Below are 19804 nucleotides of genomic sequence, written 5' to 3' on the forward strand. Positions count from 1 at the left end.
ACGCATCACAATTAAATGTCACTTTGACGTAGTTGACAGTTTTGACATAATTCGCGCAATTTTTCATGTTTACGCTTTATTTAATTACATTACAGTACTTTCAGTGTTTCATTTTTGTTGTTAAATAATTAAATAATGTATGACGACAGTTATGACAACGTTTGTAGAATATGCTTTCAACGTCAAGATACTATATTCTCGCTGTTCAGAAAGCAGAAGGGATCATCTCCATATGATAAACTAGTTAAACACACAAAACTCAAAATCGCTTTAGACGACGGCGGTCCAGCTTCTATTTGCCTACAGTGTCTCACAGATCTAGACACGACCATCAACTTTTTAAATAAATGTGAAAAATCGAATGAAATACTGGCCATTAGAAATTATGAGAAAAAAGAAGTTTCAAATTTGGAATGCGGCGTTCCGAACGACATCGTTTGTTTTTCTCAAGAAGAGAGCGTAGATTCTGAGTTGATTCGGCCAGTTAAGGGTAGTGTGGACAATCAGGGTGGAAAACACATAGAATTAGTGACAGAAAGTGTTCAATGTCCTCAATGTGGTTCTAAACGCCGCTGCAAACATTGGGCGCCGCCTATGGCTCATACCTGCCAATACTGTCAAAAAGTGTTTACTAGAAAATTTAATTACACACTGCATCTGTAAGTGCCAAATTATTACTCTTTTGTTTAGCTCCTGATGAAACTTCAATAATACAAATCTTATTACTTAAAGCTTGTTTGCTAACTTGAAATCAAAAGGCAAATTTATTGTTTCAAACGACTTTATTGCTGCATCTTTCTGAATGATTTGAACTTTTTACAGTGTGTTTTTTACTTATTTATTGCTAAGAATTAATACTTACTATTCATACACTAGTGCTTCTGTCAGTCAAATTCTTAGTTTTTGCATTAAAAGCTCCATTGTGGCGTAATATGCACTCATGAATTTGTACAACACTGACATGACCAATATTGTATCTGTGTATATTAGCAAAATAAATAAATTGAAATTGAAATTACAATCAGCACCAAATAGATAGTGGCCACTCTGGTGGCCAAATATAAAGTGCGTGTGTGTGTGTGTGTTTTAATAGGAAGTGTGTGTGTAGTGTAGTCATCTCCAAAGAAATGAATTGAGAAATCAAATCTTATTTTTACTCGTTTTAATTTTTTTTTGTTACTTTAAATTTTGAACCAAAGCTTTTTAACATTTCAGCAAGCGGCACCTAGGCGAGCGGGACTGGCCTTGCCCTATCTGCGGAGCCTTACTGCTGACTCGCTGGCTGGCTACAAGACACTGTAGAAGACCACGGAAAGCCTGCCCTGTGCCTGGCTGCGACAAAACATTCACTACAAATACGAATCTGGCTACACATGTTAGGACTCATAGCGGTAAGCATTCCTAACAACTGTGCTTGAAAAATATTAAAGTCTACGAAATACTAAAATTATGGTTCGATAGACAAATCTAATACATAATCTCCAGACCAGACGGTCTTGGTTTGTTCTTGTACTCCGCTGTCTGTCTGTCTGTCCGTCTGTCACCAGGCTGTATCTCATGAACCGTGGTAGCTAGACAGTTGAAAATTTCACAGAAGATGTATTTCTGTTGCCGCTATAACAAAAAATACTAAAAACAGAATAAAATAAATATTTAAGTGGGGCTCCCACACAACAAAAATTATTTTTTTGCCGTTTTTTGCGTAATGGTACGGAACCCTTCGTGCGCGAGTTCGACTCGCACTTAGCCGTTTTTTTGTAACTAAAGTGGTGCTGTATGTATAAGGTTTTTACAATAAATGTCTTTCTTTCTTAAGACCTGCACTCTTCTGAAAATTACAATGGTAATAATAAATTTAAATAATTTGAAATGTTTACAGGTGAGCGTCCCCACGACTGCCCAGAATGTGGCAAGAGCTTCTCATGTAAAAACACCCTTAATGATCACATCAGGATTCACACAGGTAAGTACTGGTATAGACTTTTGATGAGATTGCTGGCTCCTCCCTCGGTCGCGGGCACTGGTGTGACAAGTGCGGCAGGGCGCATTTCACGCATCGCACCGGTCGATGGCATCCCTGTGAAGAATGCCTAAAGCCCTGGCACCGATAACATTGCGGTGGCCCGGGTTTACCTCTCCAAGGTTATTGTATAATTTTTATTTTGAATTTTTATCAATGTTATTTTATATTTTTCATTTTTATTTTCTATTTTTCTTTTTGTAATTTTTGTAATGTGTTAAAATATGGGTTTGTAAGACTTGAAATAAATGTTTTTTTTTTTTTATATTGACCGGGATATAAGGGAGCGTTCAAATAATACGTAACGCAATTTGGGGAAGTGGGGGGGGGGTCTTGTGAAACGTTACGATGCGTTACAGGGGCGGTCGGGGGACTTCGAACAACCCGTTACGTAACATTGTTTTTTATTTAAATTTTAAACTAGGGAACGCATTCACACGCATATATTGTTTTATTATTTACCGCAAACGCGATTAAAATAATAACAAAGGTATTTTAGCGACTTTCCGGTACTTTGCGAAACGTAATTGTAACTTTTAGGTAAAAAAAATGGTCACTAAGTGTTACGTAATGTTTAGGGGGGGGGGGGGGGGTCCAACTAAACGTTACGGTGCGTTACAAGGGGCGAGGGGGGGGTTAAAAATCTTCAAAAAATGTGTTACGTAATATTTGAACGCTCCCTAAACCGTGAACAAAACAAAACAATACAAAAGGTAATAAAATTATATGTCAGCGTACCTAACTACACGCAACGACATAATTTGACGCCTGATTAAAAATTTAGTACTTATTTAAAAAAAAATATGAAAAGAGAGAAAAATAGTTATGAAGAAGGAAAAATATACAAATTCCAACAATAGTTAGTTGTAGCAAAAAGCCAACGACACGAGGTGTTCCCAGGCGGTCACCCATCCAAGTACTGACCTCGCCCGACGTTGCTTAACTTCGGTGATCGGACGAGAACCGGTGTATTCAACGTGGTATGGACGTTGGCGATTAGAGGTGTGAAAAATATCATCATAATATAACACTGTGACGACATTACATTGTAAATTGATAAGGTAAAACAAAACATAATGAAACTATTTCCTAATGACAAACAGGGGTAACCAAATCATGGAGACTATATAAAGGAGCCAAATCTCTATGTATGAAAAGTGTCCATCAAAAAACAGTAATTAGGCGGCGCCACCATACACCGAAATACTACCAAAAACAACCTACGTAATTTGGTCGGGTTATTTGTTGCCTTATATCATTATATGGTCCCAGAGCCTAACTAGCGCCACCGGAGAGATTAGGAACTATTATTTAAAGCTGGAAGCGGTCAATTTTGCAACAATTCTGCCATAAGAGATTGTCATCCTTTCTAATCTTTCTATACCATCCATAAACCAAATAATAGTTATGAATGACATAACCAGAATACATTGTGTTATTTATGATGATCTTTTTTGCTACTCCATCCGCCAACGTCCATACCACGTTGAATACACCGGTTCTCGTCCGATCACCGAAGTTAAGCAACGTCGGGCGAGGTCAGTACTTGGATGGGTGACCGCCTGGGAACACCTCGTGTCGTTGGCTTTTTGCTAAAAATTAATTTTATTTTTGGCTAAATGTTGGATAAAAATGGAATCGATTGGCATCAAAATATTTTTTTCTCAAAATACCTAAAAATTTATGATTTTCTCGCTCGAAAGGTACGGTAACAGGAACGGGTGTCATCTCCATACAATTTATATCCTTAAAACGCCAAATCTCCCAAAATTGTATTGAGATGACAATGACTTATGTTACCGTACCCTTCGTTTTTCAAAAATAATATAGAAAAGGTCTCATAAGATAATTTTGGCGTAGCAGTGCGGGTTCTGGTAGATGCCCGCAATTGCCCCTTTAAAAAACCTTCCCCGTTGTACATATGTATATAATGTATTACTTTGGTATTACAATCACTACCACTATCGGCGTGCACTGTTATGACCTTATGACACTTAGCGCCACTTGCACCTTCGCACTAACCCGGGGTTAAGCGGTTAAACCGTTAACCCAGTGTCAAATTGTACTGGTAATCATGTTAACTCCAGGTTTAATGGGTTAACCCCGGGTTAGTGGAATGGTGCAAATGGCGCTTATTATAATAATTGATAAGCTACACAATCATATAAAAACCACCTGTCAATCGCAAACAAGAGGTAACCAAAGTGTATGTCAGGATTATAAACGAATGACGTCACAATAGTGTTATTTGTGATGATATTTTTCGCCTGGTCTTTCGCCAACGTCCATACCACGTTGAATACACCGGTTCTCGTCCGATCACCGAAGTTAAGCAACGTCGGGCGAGGTCAGTACTTGGATGGGTGACCGCCTGGGAACACCTTGTGTCGTTGGCTTTTTGCTTAATAGCAAATTTTATTTAAAAGCTAGTTTTTGATCCCGGATAAAAATGCATTGTTACCAAAATCTATAAAAACCAATTCATTGTCAATTACGCAGTTATAGTTTTTTCAAAATTGTTTTTTGTATGATTGTGTAGCTTATCAATTGTTATCATAAAAAGTGGCATAACCGAACCGTGCATGCCGAATTGCCGATACAGAAGTGTTATTTAGTGCGATTCTAATCTAATACTAAACTTATGTACAGTCGAAGGCAAAAAGATCGATCCAGACAAATGGCTCAAATATATGTGAACACGACTTTATTGTCTAAGGTGTAAGAGCGTACACATATTTTTGAAACTTTGGGAATGTATATATATTTATGCCCTTGACTGTACCTTATAGGGTAAGTTTCTTAAAGAGGCATTGAGGGCAGTTACCAAACCCCGTTTTCCCTGACTTGACGATGATTGGCATTTACGGATTTTGGAAACAATCACTACTAGAAAAAAAAGGTGCCAATTAATTCCATTTTTGTCCAGCTAAAAAAAAACTCGTTTGTAGCAAAAAGCCAACGACACGAGGTGTTCCCAGGCGGTCACCCATCCAAGTACTGACCTCGCCCGACGTTGCTTAACTTCGGTGATCGGACGAGAACCGGTGTATTCAACGTGGTATGGACGTTGGCGAATGGTTATGCGAAAAAGAACATCACAATTAACACTATAGTGACGTCATTCGATTATAATCTTGGCATACACCTAGGCATAGAGTAACTTATACTAGAGCGGTACTGTCATAGTAAATTTTGTAACCACAGAAAATTCACTGCCATCACACACTTTAAAACTAAAAATGAAGATTTATAAAAATACGATATGATGTATTTAAATATGGATAAATGATTTTTTTTATTTGCATTAATTATTTTTATGATTTTTACCCATGTTCTTTCACTGATAAGCGTTAAAAATTTTAAATAACAAACGATACCGTCAACGCCATCTATACGACAGTAGGCCAAAGCTAGTAGCGCCCTCTGAACGAGAATCAAATTTTCTTGATTTTCAAGGATCGTTTTTTTCTTAGACTGTATCCATCTATTACGGAGTTATATCCACGTTATATCTATCTTTGACCTAGGTTACTTCTTGTTTGCGATTGACAGGTGGTTTTTATATATGATTGTGTAGCTTATCGATTATTATAATAAGCGCCAATTGCACTATTCCACTAACCCGGGGTTAACCCATTAAACCTGGAGTTAACATGATTACCAGTACAATTTGACACTGGGTTAACGGTTTAACCGCTTAACCCCGGGTTAGTGCGAAGGTGCAAGTGGCGCTAAGTGTCATAAGGTCATAACAGTGCACGCCGATAGTGGTAGTGATTGTAATACCAAAGTAATACATTATATACATATGTACAACGGGGAAGGTTTTTTAAAGGGGCAATTGCGGGCATCTACCAGAACCCGCACTGCTACGCCAAAATTATCTTATGAGACCTTTTCTATATTATTTTTGTATGTATGTATGTATGTTACCGTAACATAAGTCATTAAACCTGGAGTTACCATGGTTACCAGTCCAATATGACACTGGGTTAACGGTTTAACCGCTTAACCGCGGGTTAGAGGGAAGGTGCAAGTGGCGCTAAGTTTCGTAACTCATAACAGTGCACGCCGATACTGTAGTGATTCTCATACATTATATATATGCTGAACAGAACCCGCACTGCTAAGTACGCCAAAATGATCTTATGAGACCTTTTCTATAGTATTTTTCATACACGAAGGGTACGGTGACAGGTGTCATCTCCATTATCTCCATACAATGTATTGAGATGACAATGACACATGTCACCGTACCCTTCGTGTTTGAAAAATAATATAGAAAAGGTCTCATAAGATAATTTTGGCGTAGCAGTGCGGGTTCTAGTAGATGCCCGCAATAGGGTATTTGACAACATTAAAAATATATAACGAATTGCTGTCATCCTGAAAGATAATAAACTAATAAAGTATATTTCACTATATTTGAATGTAAATTATGTTTATTTTTTGGAAAATAAACGAAAGAAAATTTAATATTTTTTGAAATTTCATCAGGGACGTGAACGCTCTGTGATTGGTCAACGCTCGGATGACTTCACACGCGGGTAAAAATTATTGATTGCCTTGAGTGTTTTAACTGTTTTATTTGTATTTAGTTAATTTTAGTTATTGTTCCACAGTTTTCTGATATATTCCGATTTATCCGTATATTTAGTAGCAAAATATTCATAAGAATCTCAAAATGGAGCCGAAATATGTGAAAGCTGATAGCGCAACCTACCAGACAGACGCATTAATGGTTGCACTTTTCTTTAAAGATAATCCGGATTACTGTGCTGCGGAACTTAGAAATGTAAAAACAGCTGTGTGAGTATACGTAGAAATTGTTTATTTTAAGAAGTTTTTTTCTTAGACTGTAACCATCTATTACGGAGTTATATCTATCTTTGGTGTATGCCAAGATTAATCGAATGACGTCACTACAGTGTTAATTGTGATAATCTTTTTCGCATTACCATTCGCCAACGTCCATACCACGTTGAATACACCGGTTCTCGTCCGATCACCGAAGTTAAGCAACGTCGGGCGAGGTCAGTACTTGGATGGGTGACCGCCTGGGAACACCTCGTGTCGTTGGCTTTTTGCTAAAAATTAATTTTATTTTTATACATACAAATACAATAAAAATAAATGCTAAATGTTGGATAAAAAAGGAATCGATTGGCATCAAAATATTTTTTTCTCAAAATACCTAAAAATGTATAATTTTCTCGCTGACTACGAGTCAATGTTTCCAAAATTTATAAATGCCAATCATTGTCAATTAAGCAGTTATAGTTTTTTCAAACACGAAAGGTACGGTGACAGGTGTCATCTCCATACAATTTATAACCTTAAAACGCCAAATCTCCCAAAATTGAGATTATTGAGATGACAATGACAAATGTCACCGTACCCTTCGTGTTTGAAAAATAATATAGAAAAGGTCTCATAAGATAATTTTGGCGTAGCAGTGCGGGGTTCTAGTAGATGCCAGCAATTGCCCCTTTAAAAAACCATCCCCGTTGTACATATATAATGTATGAGAATCACTACAGTACAGTATCGGCGTGCACTATTATGACACTTAGCGCCACTTGCACCTTCGCACTAACCCGGGGTTAAGCGGTTAAACCGTTAACCCAGTGGCAAATTGTACTGGTAACAGTGGTAACTCCAGGTTTAACCTGTAAACCCCGGGTTAGTGGAATGGTGCAAGTGGCGCTTATTATAATAATTGATAAGCTACAAAATCATATTATAAAAACCTCCCGTCAGTCGCGAACAAGAGGTAACCTAGGTGTATGCCAAGATTATAATTGAATGACGTCACTATAGTGTTAATTGTGATGATCTTTTTCGCATGACCAATCGCCAACGTCCATACCATACCACGTTGAATACACCGGTTCTCGTCCGATCACCGAAGTTAAGCAACGTCGGGCGAGGTCAGTACTTGGATGGGTGACCGCCTGGGAACACCTCGTGTCGTTGGCTTTTTGCTACAAACGATTTTTTTTTAGCTGGACAAAAATGGAATTAATTGGCACCTTTTTTTCTAGTAGGCATTGTTCCGAAATCCGTAAATGCCAATCATCGTCAAGTCAGGGAAAACAGGGTTTGGTAACTGCCCTCAATGCCTCTTTAAGAAACTTACCCTATAAGGTACAGTCAAGGGCATAAATATATATACATTCCCAAAGTTTCAAAAATATGTGTACGCTCTTAAACCTTAGACAATAAAGTCGTGTTCACATATATTTGAGCCATTTGTCTGGATCGATCTTTTTGCCTTCGACTGTACATAAGTTTAGTATTAGATTAGAATCGCACTAAATAACACTTCTATATTGGCAATTCGGCATGCACGGTTCGGTTATGCCACTTTTTATGATAATAGGGGGCGCTTATTATAATAATTGATAAGCTACACAATCATACAAAAACCACCTGTCAATCGCAAACAAGAGGTAACCAAGGTGTATGCCAAGATTATAATCGAATGACGTCACAATAGTGTTAAATTGTGATGATCTTGTTCGCCTGATCACTCGCCAACGTCCATACCACTTTGAATACACCGGTTCTCGTCCGATCACCGAAGTTAAGCAACGTCGGGCGAGGTCAGTACTTGGATGGGTGACCGCCTGGGAACACCTCGTGTCGTTGGCTTTTTGCTAAAAATTAATTTTATTTTTGGCTAAATGTTGGATAAAAATGGAATCGATTGGCATCAAAATATTTTTTCTCACAATACCTGAAAATTTGTGATTTTCTCGCTTGAAAGGTACGGTAACAGGAACGGGTGTCATCTCCATACAATTTATAACCTTAAAACGCCAAATCTCCCAAAATTGTATTGAGATGACAATGACATATGTCACCGTACCCTTCGTGTTTCAAAAATAATATAGAAAAGGTCTCATAAGATCATTTTAGCGTAGCAGTGCGGGTTCTGGTAGATGCCCGCAATTGCCTCTTTAAAAAACCTCCCCCGTTGTACATATGTATATAATGTATTACTTTGGTATTACAATCACTACCAAGTACCAGTATCGGCGTGCACTGTTATGACCTTATGACACTTAGCGCCACTTGCACCTTCGCACTAACCCGGGGTTAAGCGGTTAAACCGTTAACCCAGTGTCAAATTGTACTGGTAATTATGGTAACTCCAGGTTTAACGGGTTAACCCCGGGTTAATGGAATGGTGCAAGTGGCGCTTATTATAATAATTGATAAGCTACACAATCATATAAAAACCACCTGTCAATCGCAAACAAGGGGTAACCTAGGTGTATGCCAAAGAAGATATAATAAGATAGAGCGGTACTGTCATGGTAAATTTTGTAAGCACTATAAATTCACTGCCATCTATCGACATACTTTAAGACTAAAAATGAAAATTTATAAAAATACGTTAAAATAGGTTAAAATGTATTTAAATATGGATAAATGATTTTTTTATTTGCATTAATTATTTTTATATGATTTTGACCCATGTTCTTTCACTGATATGCGTTAAAATTATAAATAACAAACGAAACCGTCAACGCCCTCTATACGAGAGTAGGCCAAAGCTAGTGGCGCCATCTGATCGAGAATCAAATTTTCGTGATTTTCGAGGCACGTTTTTTCCTTAGACTGTAACCATCTATTACGGAGTTATATCTATCTTTGGTGTATGCCAAGATTATAATCGAATGACGTCACTATAGTGTTAATTGTGATAATCTTTTTCGCATTACCATTCGCCAACGTCCATACCACGTTGAATACACCGGTTCTCGTCCGATCACCGAAGTTAAGCAACGTCGGGCGAGGTCAGTACTTGGATGGGTGACCGCCTGGGAACACCTCGTGTCGTTGGCTTTTTGCTAAAAATTAATTTTATTTTTAGCTAAGTAAGTAAGTACCTAAGTAAATATTCTTTATTGTTTATTGTGCACCATAAAGTAAAAAAAAATACACAGAAAGCAAAATACAAGCTTAAAACTAGGTAACAACAGGCGGTCTTATCCTTATCGCTAAAAAGCGATCTCTTCCAGATAACCTTTGGGTAGCAGGAAAGGTACTTACAATTTTGAACGGGTAGTGCCGATATACATATAAATTAACAATTTATAAACTTGAAAATCATATATATATATACATACAAATACAATAAAAATAAATGCTAAATGTTGGATAAAAAAGGAATCGATTGGCATCAAAATATTTTTTTCTCAAAATACCTAAAAATGTATGATTTTCTCGCTGACTACGAGTCTATGTTTCCAAAATTTATAAATGACAATCATTGTCAATAGTTTTTTCAAACACGAAAGGTACGGTGACAGGTATCATCTCCATACAATTTATAACCTTAAAACGCCAAATCTCCCAAAATTGTATGTATTGAGATGACAATGACACATGTCACCGTACCCTTCGTGTTTGAAAAATAATATAGAAAAGGTCTCATAAGATAATTTTGGCGTAGCAGTGCGGGTTCTAGTAGATGCCCGCAATTGCCCTTTAAAAAACCATCCCCGTTGTACATATATAATGTATGAGAATCACTACAGTACAGTATCGGCGTGCACTGCTATGACACTTAGCGCTACTTGCACCTTCGCACTAACCCGGGGTTAAGCGGTTAAACCGTTAACCCAGTGGCAAATTGTACTGGTAACAGTGGTAACTCCAGGTTTAACCTGTAAACCCCGGGTTAGTGGAATGGTGCAAGTGGCGCTTATTATAATAATTGATAAGCTACACAATCATATTATAAAAACCTCCCGTCAGTCGCGAACAAGAGGTAACCTAGGTGTATGCCAAGATTATAATTGAATGACGTCACTATAGTGTTAATTGTGATGATCTTTTTCGCATGACCAATCGCCAACGTCCATACCACGTTGAATACACCGGTTCTCGTCCGATCACCGAAGTTAAGCAACGTCGGGCGAGGTCAGTACTTGGATGGGTGACCGCCTGGGAACACCTCGTGTCGTTGGCTTTTTGCTACAAACGATTTTTTTTTAGCTGGACAAAAATGGAATTAATTGGCACCTTTTTTTTCTAGTAGGCATTGTTTCCAAAATCCGTAAATGCCAATCATCGTCAAGTCAGGGAAAACGGGGTTTGGTAACTGCCCTCAATGCCTCTTTAAGAAACTTACCCTATAAGGTACAGTCAAGGGCATAAATATATATACATTCCCAGTTTCAAAAATATGTGTACGCTCTTACACCTTAGACAATAAAGTCGTGTTCACATATATTTGAGCCATTTGTCTGGATCGATCTTTTTGCCTTCGACTGTACATAAGTTTAGTATTAGATTAGAATCGCACTAAATAACACTTCTATATCGGCAATTCGGCATGCACGGTTCGGTTATGCCACTTTTTATGATAATAGGGGGCGCTTATTATAATAATTGATAAGCTACTCAATCATACAAAAACCACCTGTCAATCGCAAACAAGAGGTAACCAAGGTGTAGTATGCCAAGATTATAATCGAATGACGTCACAATAGTATAAAATTGTGATGATCTTTTTCGCCTGATCACTCGCTAACGTCCATACCACGTTGAATACACCGGTTCTCGTCCGATCACCGAAGTTAAGCAACGTCGGGCGAGGTTAGTACTTGGATGGGTGACCGCCTGGGAACACCTCGTGTCGTTGGCTTTTTGCTAAAAATTAATTTTATTTTTGGCTAAATGTTGGATAAAAATGGAATCGATTGGCATCAAAATATTTTTTCTCACAATACCTGAAAATTTGTGATTTTCTCGCTTGAAAGGTACGGTAACAGGAACGGGTGTCATCTCCATACAATTTATAACCTTAAAACGCCAAATCTCCCAAAATTGTATTGAGATGACAATGACATATGTCACCGTACCCTTCGTGTTTCAAAAATAATATAGAAAAGGTCTCATAAGATCATTTTAGCGTAGCAGTGCGGGTTCTGGTAGATGCCCGCAATTGCCTCTTTAAAAAACCTCCCCCGTTGTACATATGTATATAATGTATTACTTTGGTATTACAATCACTACCAAGTACCAGTATCGGCGTGCACTGTTATGACCTTATGACACTTAGCGCCACTTGCACCTTCGCACTAACCCGGGGTTAAGCGGTTAAACCGTTAACCCAGTGTCAAATTGTACTGGTAATTATGGTAACTCCAGGTTTAACGGGTTAACCCCGGGTTAATGGAATGGTGCAAGTGGCGCTTATTATAATAATTGATAAGCTACACAATCATATAAAAACCACCTGTCAATCGCAAACAAGGGGTAACCTAGGTGTATGCCAAAGAAGATATAATAAGATAGAGCGGTACTGTCATGGTAAATTTTGTAAGCACTATAAATTCACTGCCATCTATCGACATACTTTAAGACTAAAAATGAAAATTTATAAAAATACGTTAAAATAGGTTAAAATGTATTTAAATATGGATAAATGATTTTTTTATTTGCATTAATTATTTTTATATGATTTTGACCCATGTTCTTTCACTGATATGCGTTAAAATTATAAATAACAAACGAAACCGTCAACGCCCTCTATACGAGAGTAGGCCAAAGCTAGTGGCGCCATCTGATCGAGAATCAAATTTTCGTGATTTTCGAGGCACGTTTTTTCCTTAGACTGTAACCATCTATTACGGAGTTATATCTATCTTTGGTGTATGCCAAGATTATAATCGAATGACGTCACTATAGTGTTAATTGTGATAATCTTTTTCGCATTACCATTCGCCAACGTCCATACCACGTTGAATACACCGGTTCTCGTCCGATCACCGAAGTTAAGCAACGTCGGGCGAGGTCAGTACTTGGATGGGTGACCGCCTGGGAACACCTCGTGTCGTTGGCTTTTTGCTAAAAATTAATTTTATTTTTAGCTAAGTAAGTAAGTACCTAAGTAAATATTCTTTATTGTTTATTGTGCACCATAAAGTAAAAAAAAATACACAGAAAGCAAAATACAAGCTTAAAACTAGGTAACAACAGGCGGTCTTATCCTTATCGCTAAAAAGCGATCTCTTCCAGATAACCTTTGGGTAGCAGGAAAGGTACTTACAATTTTGAACGGGTAGTGCCGATATACATATAAATTAACAATTTATAAACTTGAAAATCATATATATATACATACAAATACAATAAAAATAAATGCTAAATGTTGGATAAAAAAGGAATCGATTGGCATCAAAATATTTTTTTCTCAAAATACCTAAAAATGTATGATTTTCTCGCTGACTACGAGTCTATGTTTCCAAAATTTATAAATGACAATCATTGTCAATAGTTTTTTCAAACACGAAAGGTACGGTGACAGGTATCATCTCCATACAATTTATAACCTTAAAACGCCAAATCTCCCAAAATTGTATGTATTGAGATGACAATGACACATGTCACCGTACCCTTCGTGTTTGAAAAATAATATAGAAAAGGTCTCATAAGATAATTTTGGCGTAGCAGTGCGGGTTCTAGTAGATGCCCGCAATTGCCCTTTAAAAAACCATCCCCGTTGTACATATATAATGTATGAGAATCACTACAGTACAGTATCGGCGTGCACTGCTATGACACTTAGCGCTACTTGCACCTTCGCACTAACCCGGGGTTAAGCGGTTAAACCGTTAACCCAGTGGCAAATTGTACTGGTAACAGTGGTAACTCCAGGTTTAACCTGTAAACCCCGGGTTAGTGGAATGGTGCAAGTGGCGCTTATTATAATAATTGATAAGCTACACAATCATATTATAAAAACCTCCCGTCAGTCGCGAACAAGAGGTAACCTAGGTGTATGCCAAGATTATAATTGAATGACGTCACTATAGTGTTAATTGTGATGATCTTTTTCGCATGACCAATCGCCAACGTCCATACCACTTTGAATACACCGGTTCTCGTCCGATCACCGAAGTTAAGCAACGTCGGGCGAGGTCAGTACTTGGATGGGTGACCGCCTGGGAACACCTCGTGTCGTTGGCTTTTTGCTACAAACGATTTTTTTTTTAGCTGGACAAAAATGGAATTAATTGGCACCTTTTTTTTCTAGTAGGCATTGTTTCCAAAATCCGTAAATGCCAATCATCGTCAAGTCAGGGAAAACGGGGTTTGGTAACTGCCCTCAATGCCTCTTTAAGAAACTTACCCTATAAGGTACAGTCAAGGGCATAAATATATATACATTCCCAGTTTCAAAAATATGTGTACGCTCTTACACCTTAGACAATAAAGTCGTGTTCACATATATTTGAGCCATTTGTCTGGATCGATCTTTTTGCCTTCGACTGTACATAAGTTTAGTATTAGATTAGAATCGCACTAAATAACACTTCTATATCGGCAATTCGGCATGCACGGTTCGGTTATGCCACTTTTTATGATAATAGGGGGCGCTTATTATAATAATTGATAAGCTACTCAATCATACAAAAACCACCTGTCAATCGCAAACAAGAGGTAACCAAGGTGTAGTATGCCAAGATTATAATCGAATGACGTCACAATAGTGTAAAATTGTGATGATCTTTTTCGCCTGATCACTCGCTAACGTCCATACCACGTTGAATACACCGGTTCTCGTCCGATCACCGAAGTTAAGCAACGTCGGGCGAGGTTAGTACTTGGATGGGTGACCGCCTGGGAACACCTCGTGTCGTTGGCTTTTGCTTCTAAAAAAAATTGTATTGTTTTCTTATATCGCATATACGTGACAGAAAGGCGACCATGATGCCGCTGCTGATCAGTTAAAATGTTCAAATTGCAAGAAGAAGAGCTAGGGCCGATATGTACAACAGTATAAAGGTCCTGTAAAATAATAAAAAAAAAAAAAAAAAGAAGGAGCTTGCAATATATTTTAATAGTTAAAATATAACGTCAAACTTCTCATTTCTTAAATCGGTTAAAAACACTCTTTCAGGCGTCAAACCCTACATCTGCCCAGTATGCGGCAAGCTCTTCGCCACAAACAAGCTCTCCACCCACATATTATCGCACACAACCTCCCGGCCGCACGCATGCGCGGCTCCGGGCTGCGCGCGCGCGTTTAAGTCGCGCCGCGCACTGACGCTGCACGTAGCGACGCATGAGCACAGACGCGCGCACAAGTGTAGCGTGTGCGGCAATAGATATAATCATACGCAGTCGCTGAATAAACACATGAAGAGGCATGCCCAGGTGAGCTTACAACGAGAGTATGTTATAATTATACTTACACACTAACATTTTCTTTACCGAGCAAACTACAGATTTTATAATACCTAAACCAAGACTCATAACCATTCCTAATATCCATTTCCATAATACGTATATTAAGTTTTATGTTTTATATAACTTTTACCGAGGTAGAATAATGAATCTTACTGGTAAGTCACTCTTTTATGTAACCGCATAATAGTAGATAAATTAACATTGCTATACCTACAATATTACTAAACATTAATTTATTGTTTCAGAAATCCATTACTACGGACAACGTACAAATAGATCACAGCGACATTTGAACAATACGAACAAGTATACCTATATACGAACCAAAGAGTTATAGCTAAGTTCCTATTATGATTTATGCAAGACTAATTTCCTAAAAAACAAGAAAAAATGCGTGCAAATCGCACGTGGCCGAATCATTTATTTTATAGCGTACGGTCAAGGTCGAGGCCTCCTCACAGATAACTGTTTAAGATCTCTATTGGGTTAGTTTTGAGGTAAGGTATAAGGTGAGGTAAGGTACAAAGTTTACCTATTGTCTGCGGGATAAATAAATGGATTTTGATCAATGATCAGTTTAATTTCTCTGTAGTTTGTTGTAATTCAGTAAGCGAAATTCACTGTTAGTAAATAGGTCAATCAAACGACGATTTATGTTTTAGAAGTCGCTTTATTTAAATAACAAATCATTCACTGTAAAAAACGATACAAACATAATAATACAGAATGTTTTCAAATTGGTAATTTTATCCATTTCATTATTTATATGTATTTATTTTCTTCTGCTATGAGCTCGTCTAAATTTACCTTTCAGGGCTAAAATGTATGGTGTGATAATACGAAAAGTTTTTTTTTTACATACATGTAATATATAGCCAAAGTTTTTTTAGTTTTATTAGAAAGTTAAGCCAAAATTATACCAAATATTTCTCATATAATACTTAATGATAATTTAATAATGAATGTTCCTTATGTAAGTACTCTTTATTAGTTTGTGTGTGGAATAAAATGTAAGATGTAATTACTTTTATTTCATTCAAGTCCTTTGGTAAGAAAACTGTTTCTTAGATAGCCTTTATTTATCGATAGCTCGAATTAGGTCGTCATTCCTAATGTTGGCACTTCTTTCATTATGAAAGTGACTAATAATCAAAAGGGATTACTTATGATGGTCATAACTGTCATAAGTGTTTTAGGTGACATTTCACTTAAGTAAATGGGAGGTTTTGTATGTGGGGTGGAATGATGAGACATCACGGCAGGCAGAAAAAAATGGATGCAATTTTCTTTTTAAATCAAGTCATTACGCCTGACCGCCACTATACATGTGGCTGAGGCGGCGGGGACATATGGAAATGATATAATGAATGCACCTGTTCCCAAATTTATGTGCCCAGCGGGAATAAACGGGAATACACGCGCCACAATGGTTTAAAACTAAGATAAGAAGGAATAAAATCCTATATAAGTTAAATACATCAAAGGGCTCTTTGAAATGTTTAGAATAAGGTACCTTACTCGTAACTAGCCAGTTCAGACAGCTTAGGAGTTCGACAACTTACCAAAGGGATAAAATACTTGCGCAACGCCGCTGCACTTTTTGCTGCACCAACCTTGCCCCAACTGGGTCAATGCACTCGCAAACTTTTTGTTCTCTACTCGGACCTTCACCCACTGCCGCCGTGACAATCCTAATCGGTTTCACACCACAATGAAATCGATTTAGAAACGTTTATTAAGAAACTTAAATTACATTTAACTTAGTATAAAAATAATGTTTAACAATGCAATTACTAACTAGAAATCACAATTATTGTGTAATGAGCAAACTAAGACATTGAGTGGCCAGCTGTAGACCTTATGTATATTTCTATTAGGTTGACAAATGGTCAGTTAATGTCTTTAGTCATATGTATGGTTCCCGACTCAGTCGATTCAATAAATAACAAGGATTATGGCAGGTGCTTTCTAAGCCCTTTCCCAAATAACCAGATTCCTGGAAGAAAGTTTTCGACTATTACGATTTTGCAGTATTTGGTCTGTTTTTGACAATTTCTTAAGATTTTACGACAAGAGCACCAATTGCTTTATGCATTTGAGAAACTATTTTTATATAGAGAAATGGGAATCTGGTGATTTGAAAATTAGGCTCGAGCGTAACGGGACTTAGGCGCGTTTAGGTTTCCTCTTAGCGTGATGGTGCGTGTAAGGATCGTCCTGTTGCACATTGGTCGCACGCAGGAACTTGCTCTCATAGCCCCTCTCTCTCACTCTTGCGTTGGGACTTAGTTTATCTGTTCGTTCCTGCTCGTCGGCTCTCTCGTCCTCGCTCGCTCGCTCGTCATCCCCTGCCCTTTCAGACTCGTCTGCTCTGTCCCTATCATCGATAAGTTTCTCCTTATCATCGCCTAGACGTTCATGGTCGTCTGATAAGCGTCCGTGTTCATTCGTCCGCTCATCTTCTCTTATCCTTTCAGGATCTTCCTGGAGCCTTTCGTGGTCATCTAGGAAATCTCCGTCGCCGGGCGCAGCCTCGAGCCTAGCTAGGTCGGCGTCTTTTGTGGGAGGCGGAACAGTTAGCTGCATGAAGTGTTTTTCAGTGTCAGAAATTTTGCGTTTGTTCCCGAAGTAATCGTAGTCGCCAGCGGAATAATCGCCTTCATCGTCTTCATCGGTTGAGCGCCGATTGCGACGGGCCTTCTTGCGGCGACGGCGGGGCGGTTCAGTCTGTACTGCCGGGATGGAGTTCTCACTATCACTGTCTTCCTCAGACGACTGTTCTACGCTTTCCTCGTCCCGGTCTGGCCTCTCCGGTCGTCCTCGGTTCAGTTTCTTCGGCCGTTTTTCCCTGTATATCGGTGGTACTCTCACAGTGACCGTGTCAATCTGGCCTGGGTTTTGCTCCGTGGGCGGAAGAACTCGCGGTCGTAGAGTGCGATGTGGGTCTTCAGTAGTCGTGGTCGATTCCTCCTCCTCCTCCTCTGCTTCTTTTGTTGGTAAGGGCAATGGTACTCTTTGCGGACGTTGACGCTCCTTGTTTGATCTCTGGCGCTGTTCACGTTCATCAGATCTCCTTTGTATCTGCTCGGCCAAGTCGCGATCTCCAAAGTGCACGCTACGGTAATCATTCGCGGGAAGCCTATTCTTTTTCTTCTTTCTAACCTCTACTTTCGGTGGAGGCTTCTGTTTCTGTTCCCAAAAAGCACCAACAGCTGTCCCGACTTCTTGGACCGCTTTAACTCCGTCTCGGGACTCTTGAGCGTCTTCATAATCGTCATACGCGGGGGCTTCTTCTTCGTCATCATAAGCGAGGAGATAGTCGTCTCCGGCGAGTTGCTGAGGATCGACCTGATTTGCGTCGATGGTGCGGACTCTGTGCTGCTGTCCGTTACGGACGACAAACGCATCGACAAAGACGCGCGGTTGTCGCGGCGGGTCGGCCGGCAGTCGCGCAGCCCGAGGTTCTATAGCTACGGGGGCTATTGGTGCCTCTTCTTGTTCAAACGCCTCAGCTGCCGGTGCTGGTGCAGGCGGTGCTGGGGACGCAGGCTGCCGGTTAAAGTTAAACTGCAGACGGAAGTTGGAATTTATGGTTTCGAGATTATCTTTCGGCGGCGGCGGCGGCGGTGGTGGAGGTGCGCAAGGAGATGGAGTAGTCGGGTTCGCTCTTGGCTTTGCACATGGTGGTGGCGGTGGTGGCGGCGGTGGCGGTGGCGGTGGCGGCGGTGGTGGTGGCCTAGGTTTAGGTTTCGGCGCTGCTCTAGGTTTCGGGCACGGCGGTGGCGGCGGCGGCGGTGGCGGCGGAGGCGGTGGCGGAGGCGGCGGAGCCACAGCTCGGCATGGAGGCGGCGCCGTGGCTCTCGGAGCCCCACACGGCGGCGGAGCTGCAGCAGCAGCCGGCGCGGCTAGCGGTATATCAATCCCAGGCACAGGGGCAAGCGGGGGCGGAAACGGCGCCGCTTGCTGAGGCTTCCTCTGTATACTATATCCGAGCGCATCAGCCAATCCTCTAAACACGATATCGCCAAACGTCCTCTTCTTCCTCACTATAGGTTCATGCTCATCCTCTGATAACGTATCATTGGAAGTTCCATCTAAAACCGTAAAGTTACCATCTAGTCTGTCACTTAGCTTCGAATCGCTGCTATTCACAAGGTCGCTAAGTTCCACTGTGTCACGTTCCGTCGTGTTACGGTCCGCTGTGTCACCGAAGGCGACCAGCAGCAGCAGCAACAGCGCGGCGGGCCGCATGGCGCATGGTCGAGTGTCGCGCGGCTCGGCGCGCGCGCCGGTTTTGTCACTCCGCCGTCACGCGTCACTGGTTCGGATGCAGGTCCAGGTGGGATAATGTGTGAGAAAGTCTAAACCAAAAATTCTAATTCAAAATTCAAAAAATATTCTGTATGTAGGTCTCATGGAATCTTTCACAAGTCAATATAACATTTACAGTGACATTATATAATGACATGAAAGATATACATAGCAACATTTATAAATGCAACAGCCAATATCTGGATAAACATTAAAAAATACTACGTTATAATTATAACAGAGATGTATTAGTCTATAGGG

General features: G+C 39.6%; 2 protein-coding genes and 13 non-coding genes across 15 annotated transcripts; 12 read left to right on the forward strand and 3 right to left on the reverse strand.

The window, feature by feature from the left end:
* Positions 1-118: 118 nt before the first annotated feature.
* Positions 119-15944, forward strand: LOC134747639 (zinc finger protein 771-like). The gene is made up of 5 exons (XM_063682246.1): positions 119-659; positions 1216-1391; positions 1880-1963; positions 14943-15199; positions 15478-15944. The coding sequence occupies exons 1-5, from the start codon at positions 136-138 to the stop codon at positions 15523-15525; spliced, it is 1089 nt and encodes a 362-aa protein (XP_063538316.1). The 5' UTR covers positions 119-135; the 3' UTR covers positions 15526-15944.
* Positions 2896-3014, reverse strand: LOC134748074 (5S ribosomal RNA). Its single transcript, XR_010128391.1, has one exon. It is a non-coding gene; the product is annotated as a 5S ribosomal RNA (ribosomal RNA).
* Positions 3489-3607, forward strand: LOC134748076 (5S ribosomal RNA). The gene has a single exon (XR_010128392.1). It is a non-coding gene; the product is annotated as a 5S ribosomal RNA (ribosomal RNA).
* Positions 4298-4416, forward strand: LOC134748068 (5S ribosomal RNA). Its single transcript, XR_010128385.1, has one exon. It is a non-coding gene; the product is annotated as a 5S ribosomal RNA (ribosomal RNA).
* LOC134748077 (5S ribosomal RNA) lies at positions 4974-5092 on the reverse strand. Its single transcript, XR_010128393.1, has one exon. It is a non-coding gene; the product is annotated as a 5S ribosomal RNA (ribosomal RNA).
* LOC134748064 (5S ribosomal RNA) lies at positions 6984-7102 on the forward strand. The gene has a single exon (XR_010128381.1). It is a non-coding gene; the product is annotated as a 5S ribosomal RNA (ribosomal RNA).
* On the forward strand, positions 7876-7999 carry LOC134748071 (5S ribosomal RNA). The gene has a single exon (XR_010128388.1). It is a non-coding gene; the product is annotated as a 5S ribosomal RNA (ribosomal RNA).
* LOC134748069 (5S ribosomal RNA) lies at positions 8556-8674 on the forward strand. The gene has a single exon (XR_010128386.1). It is a non-coding gene; the product is annotated as a 5S ribosomal RNA (ribosomal RNA).
* LOC134748065 (5S ribosomal RNA) lies at positions 9756-9874 on the forward strand. The gene has a single exon (XR_010128382.1). It is a non-coding gene; the product is annotated as a 5S ribosomal RNA (ribosomal RNA).
* LOC134748066 (5S ribosomal RNA) lies at positions 10885-11003 on the forward strand. Its single transcript, XR_010128383.1, has one exon. It is a non-coding gene; the product is annotated as a 5S ribosomal RNA (ribosomal RNA).
* On the forward strand, positions 11563-11681 carry LOC134748063 (5S ribosomal RNA). Its single transcript, XR_010128380.1, has one exon. It is a non-coding gene; the product is annotated as a 5S ribosomal RNA (ribosomal RNA).
* LOC134748067 (5S ribosomal RNA) lies at positions 12763-12881 on the forward strand. The gene has a single exon (XR_010128384.1). It is a non-coding gene; the product is annotated as a 5S ribosomal RNA (ribosomal RNA).
* LOC134748070 (5S ribosomal RNA) lies at positions 13890-14008 on the forward strand. Its single transcript, XR_010128387.1, has one exon. It is a non-coding gene; the product is annotated as a 5S ribosomal RNA (ribosomal RNA).
* LOC134748073 (5S ribosomal RNA) lies at positions 14569-14687 on the forward strand. Its single transcript, XR_010128390.1, has one exon. It is a non-coding gene; the product is annotated as a 5S ribosomal RNA (ribosomal RNA).
* A 1454-nt stretch (positions 15945-17398) lies between the features above and the next one.
* LOC134747963 (proline-rich protein 12-like) lies at positions 17399-19483 on the reverse strand. The gene has a single exon (XM_063682641.1). The coding sequence runs from the start codon at positions 19481-19483 to the stop codon at positions 17399-17401; it is 2085 nt and encodes a 694-aa protein (XP_063538711.1).
* Positions 19484-19804: the final 321 nt, after the last annotated feature.

Source organism: Cydia strobilella, chromosome 15 (assembly GCF_947568885.1).
Source record: "Cydia strobilella chromosome 15, ilCydStro3.1, whole genome shotgun sequence".
Taxonomy (NCBI): domain Eukaryota; kingdom Metazoa; phylum Arthropoda; class Insecta; order Lepidoptera; family Tortricidae; genus Cydia; species Cydia strobilella.

Bases quoted from the DNA above. Each gene is read 5' to 3' on its own strand.
- LOC134747963 (XM_063682641.1), bottom strand. From the start codon at position 19,483: ATGCGGCCCGCCGCGCTGTTGCTGCTGCTGCTGGTCGCCTTCGGTGAC.
- LOC134747639 (XM_063682246.1), top strand. From the start codon at position 136: ATGTATGACGACAGTTATGACAACGTTTGTAGAATATGCTTTCAACGT. The intron at 1,392-1,879 runs GTAAGCATTCCT...AAATGTTTACAG, and splicing joins ACATGTTAGGACTCATAGCG to GTGAGCGTCCCCACGACTGC. The intron at 15,200-15,477 runs GTGAGCTTACAA...TTATTGTTTCAG, and splicing joins ACATGAAGAGGCATGCCCAG to AAATCCATTACTACGGACAA.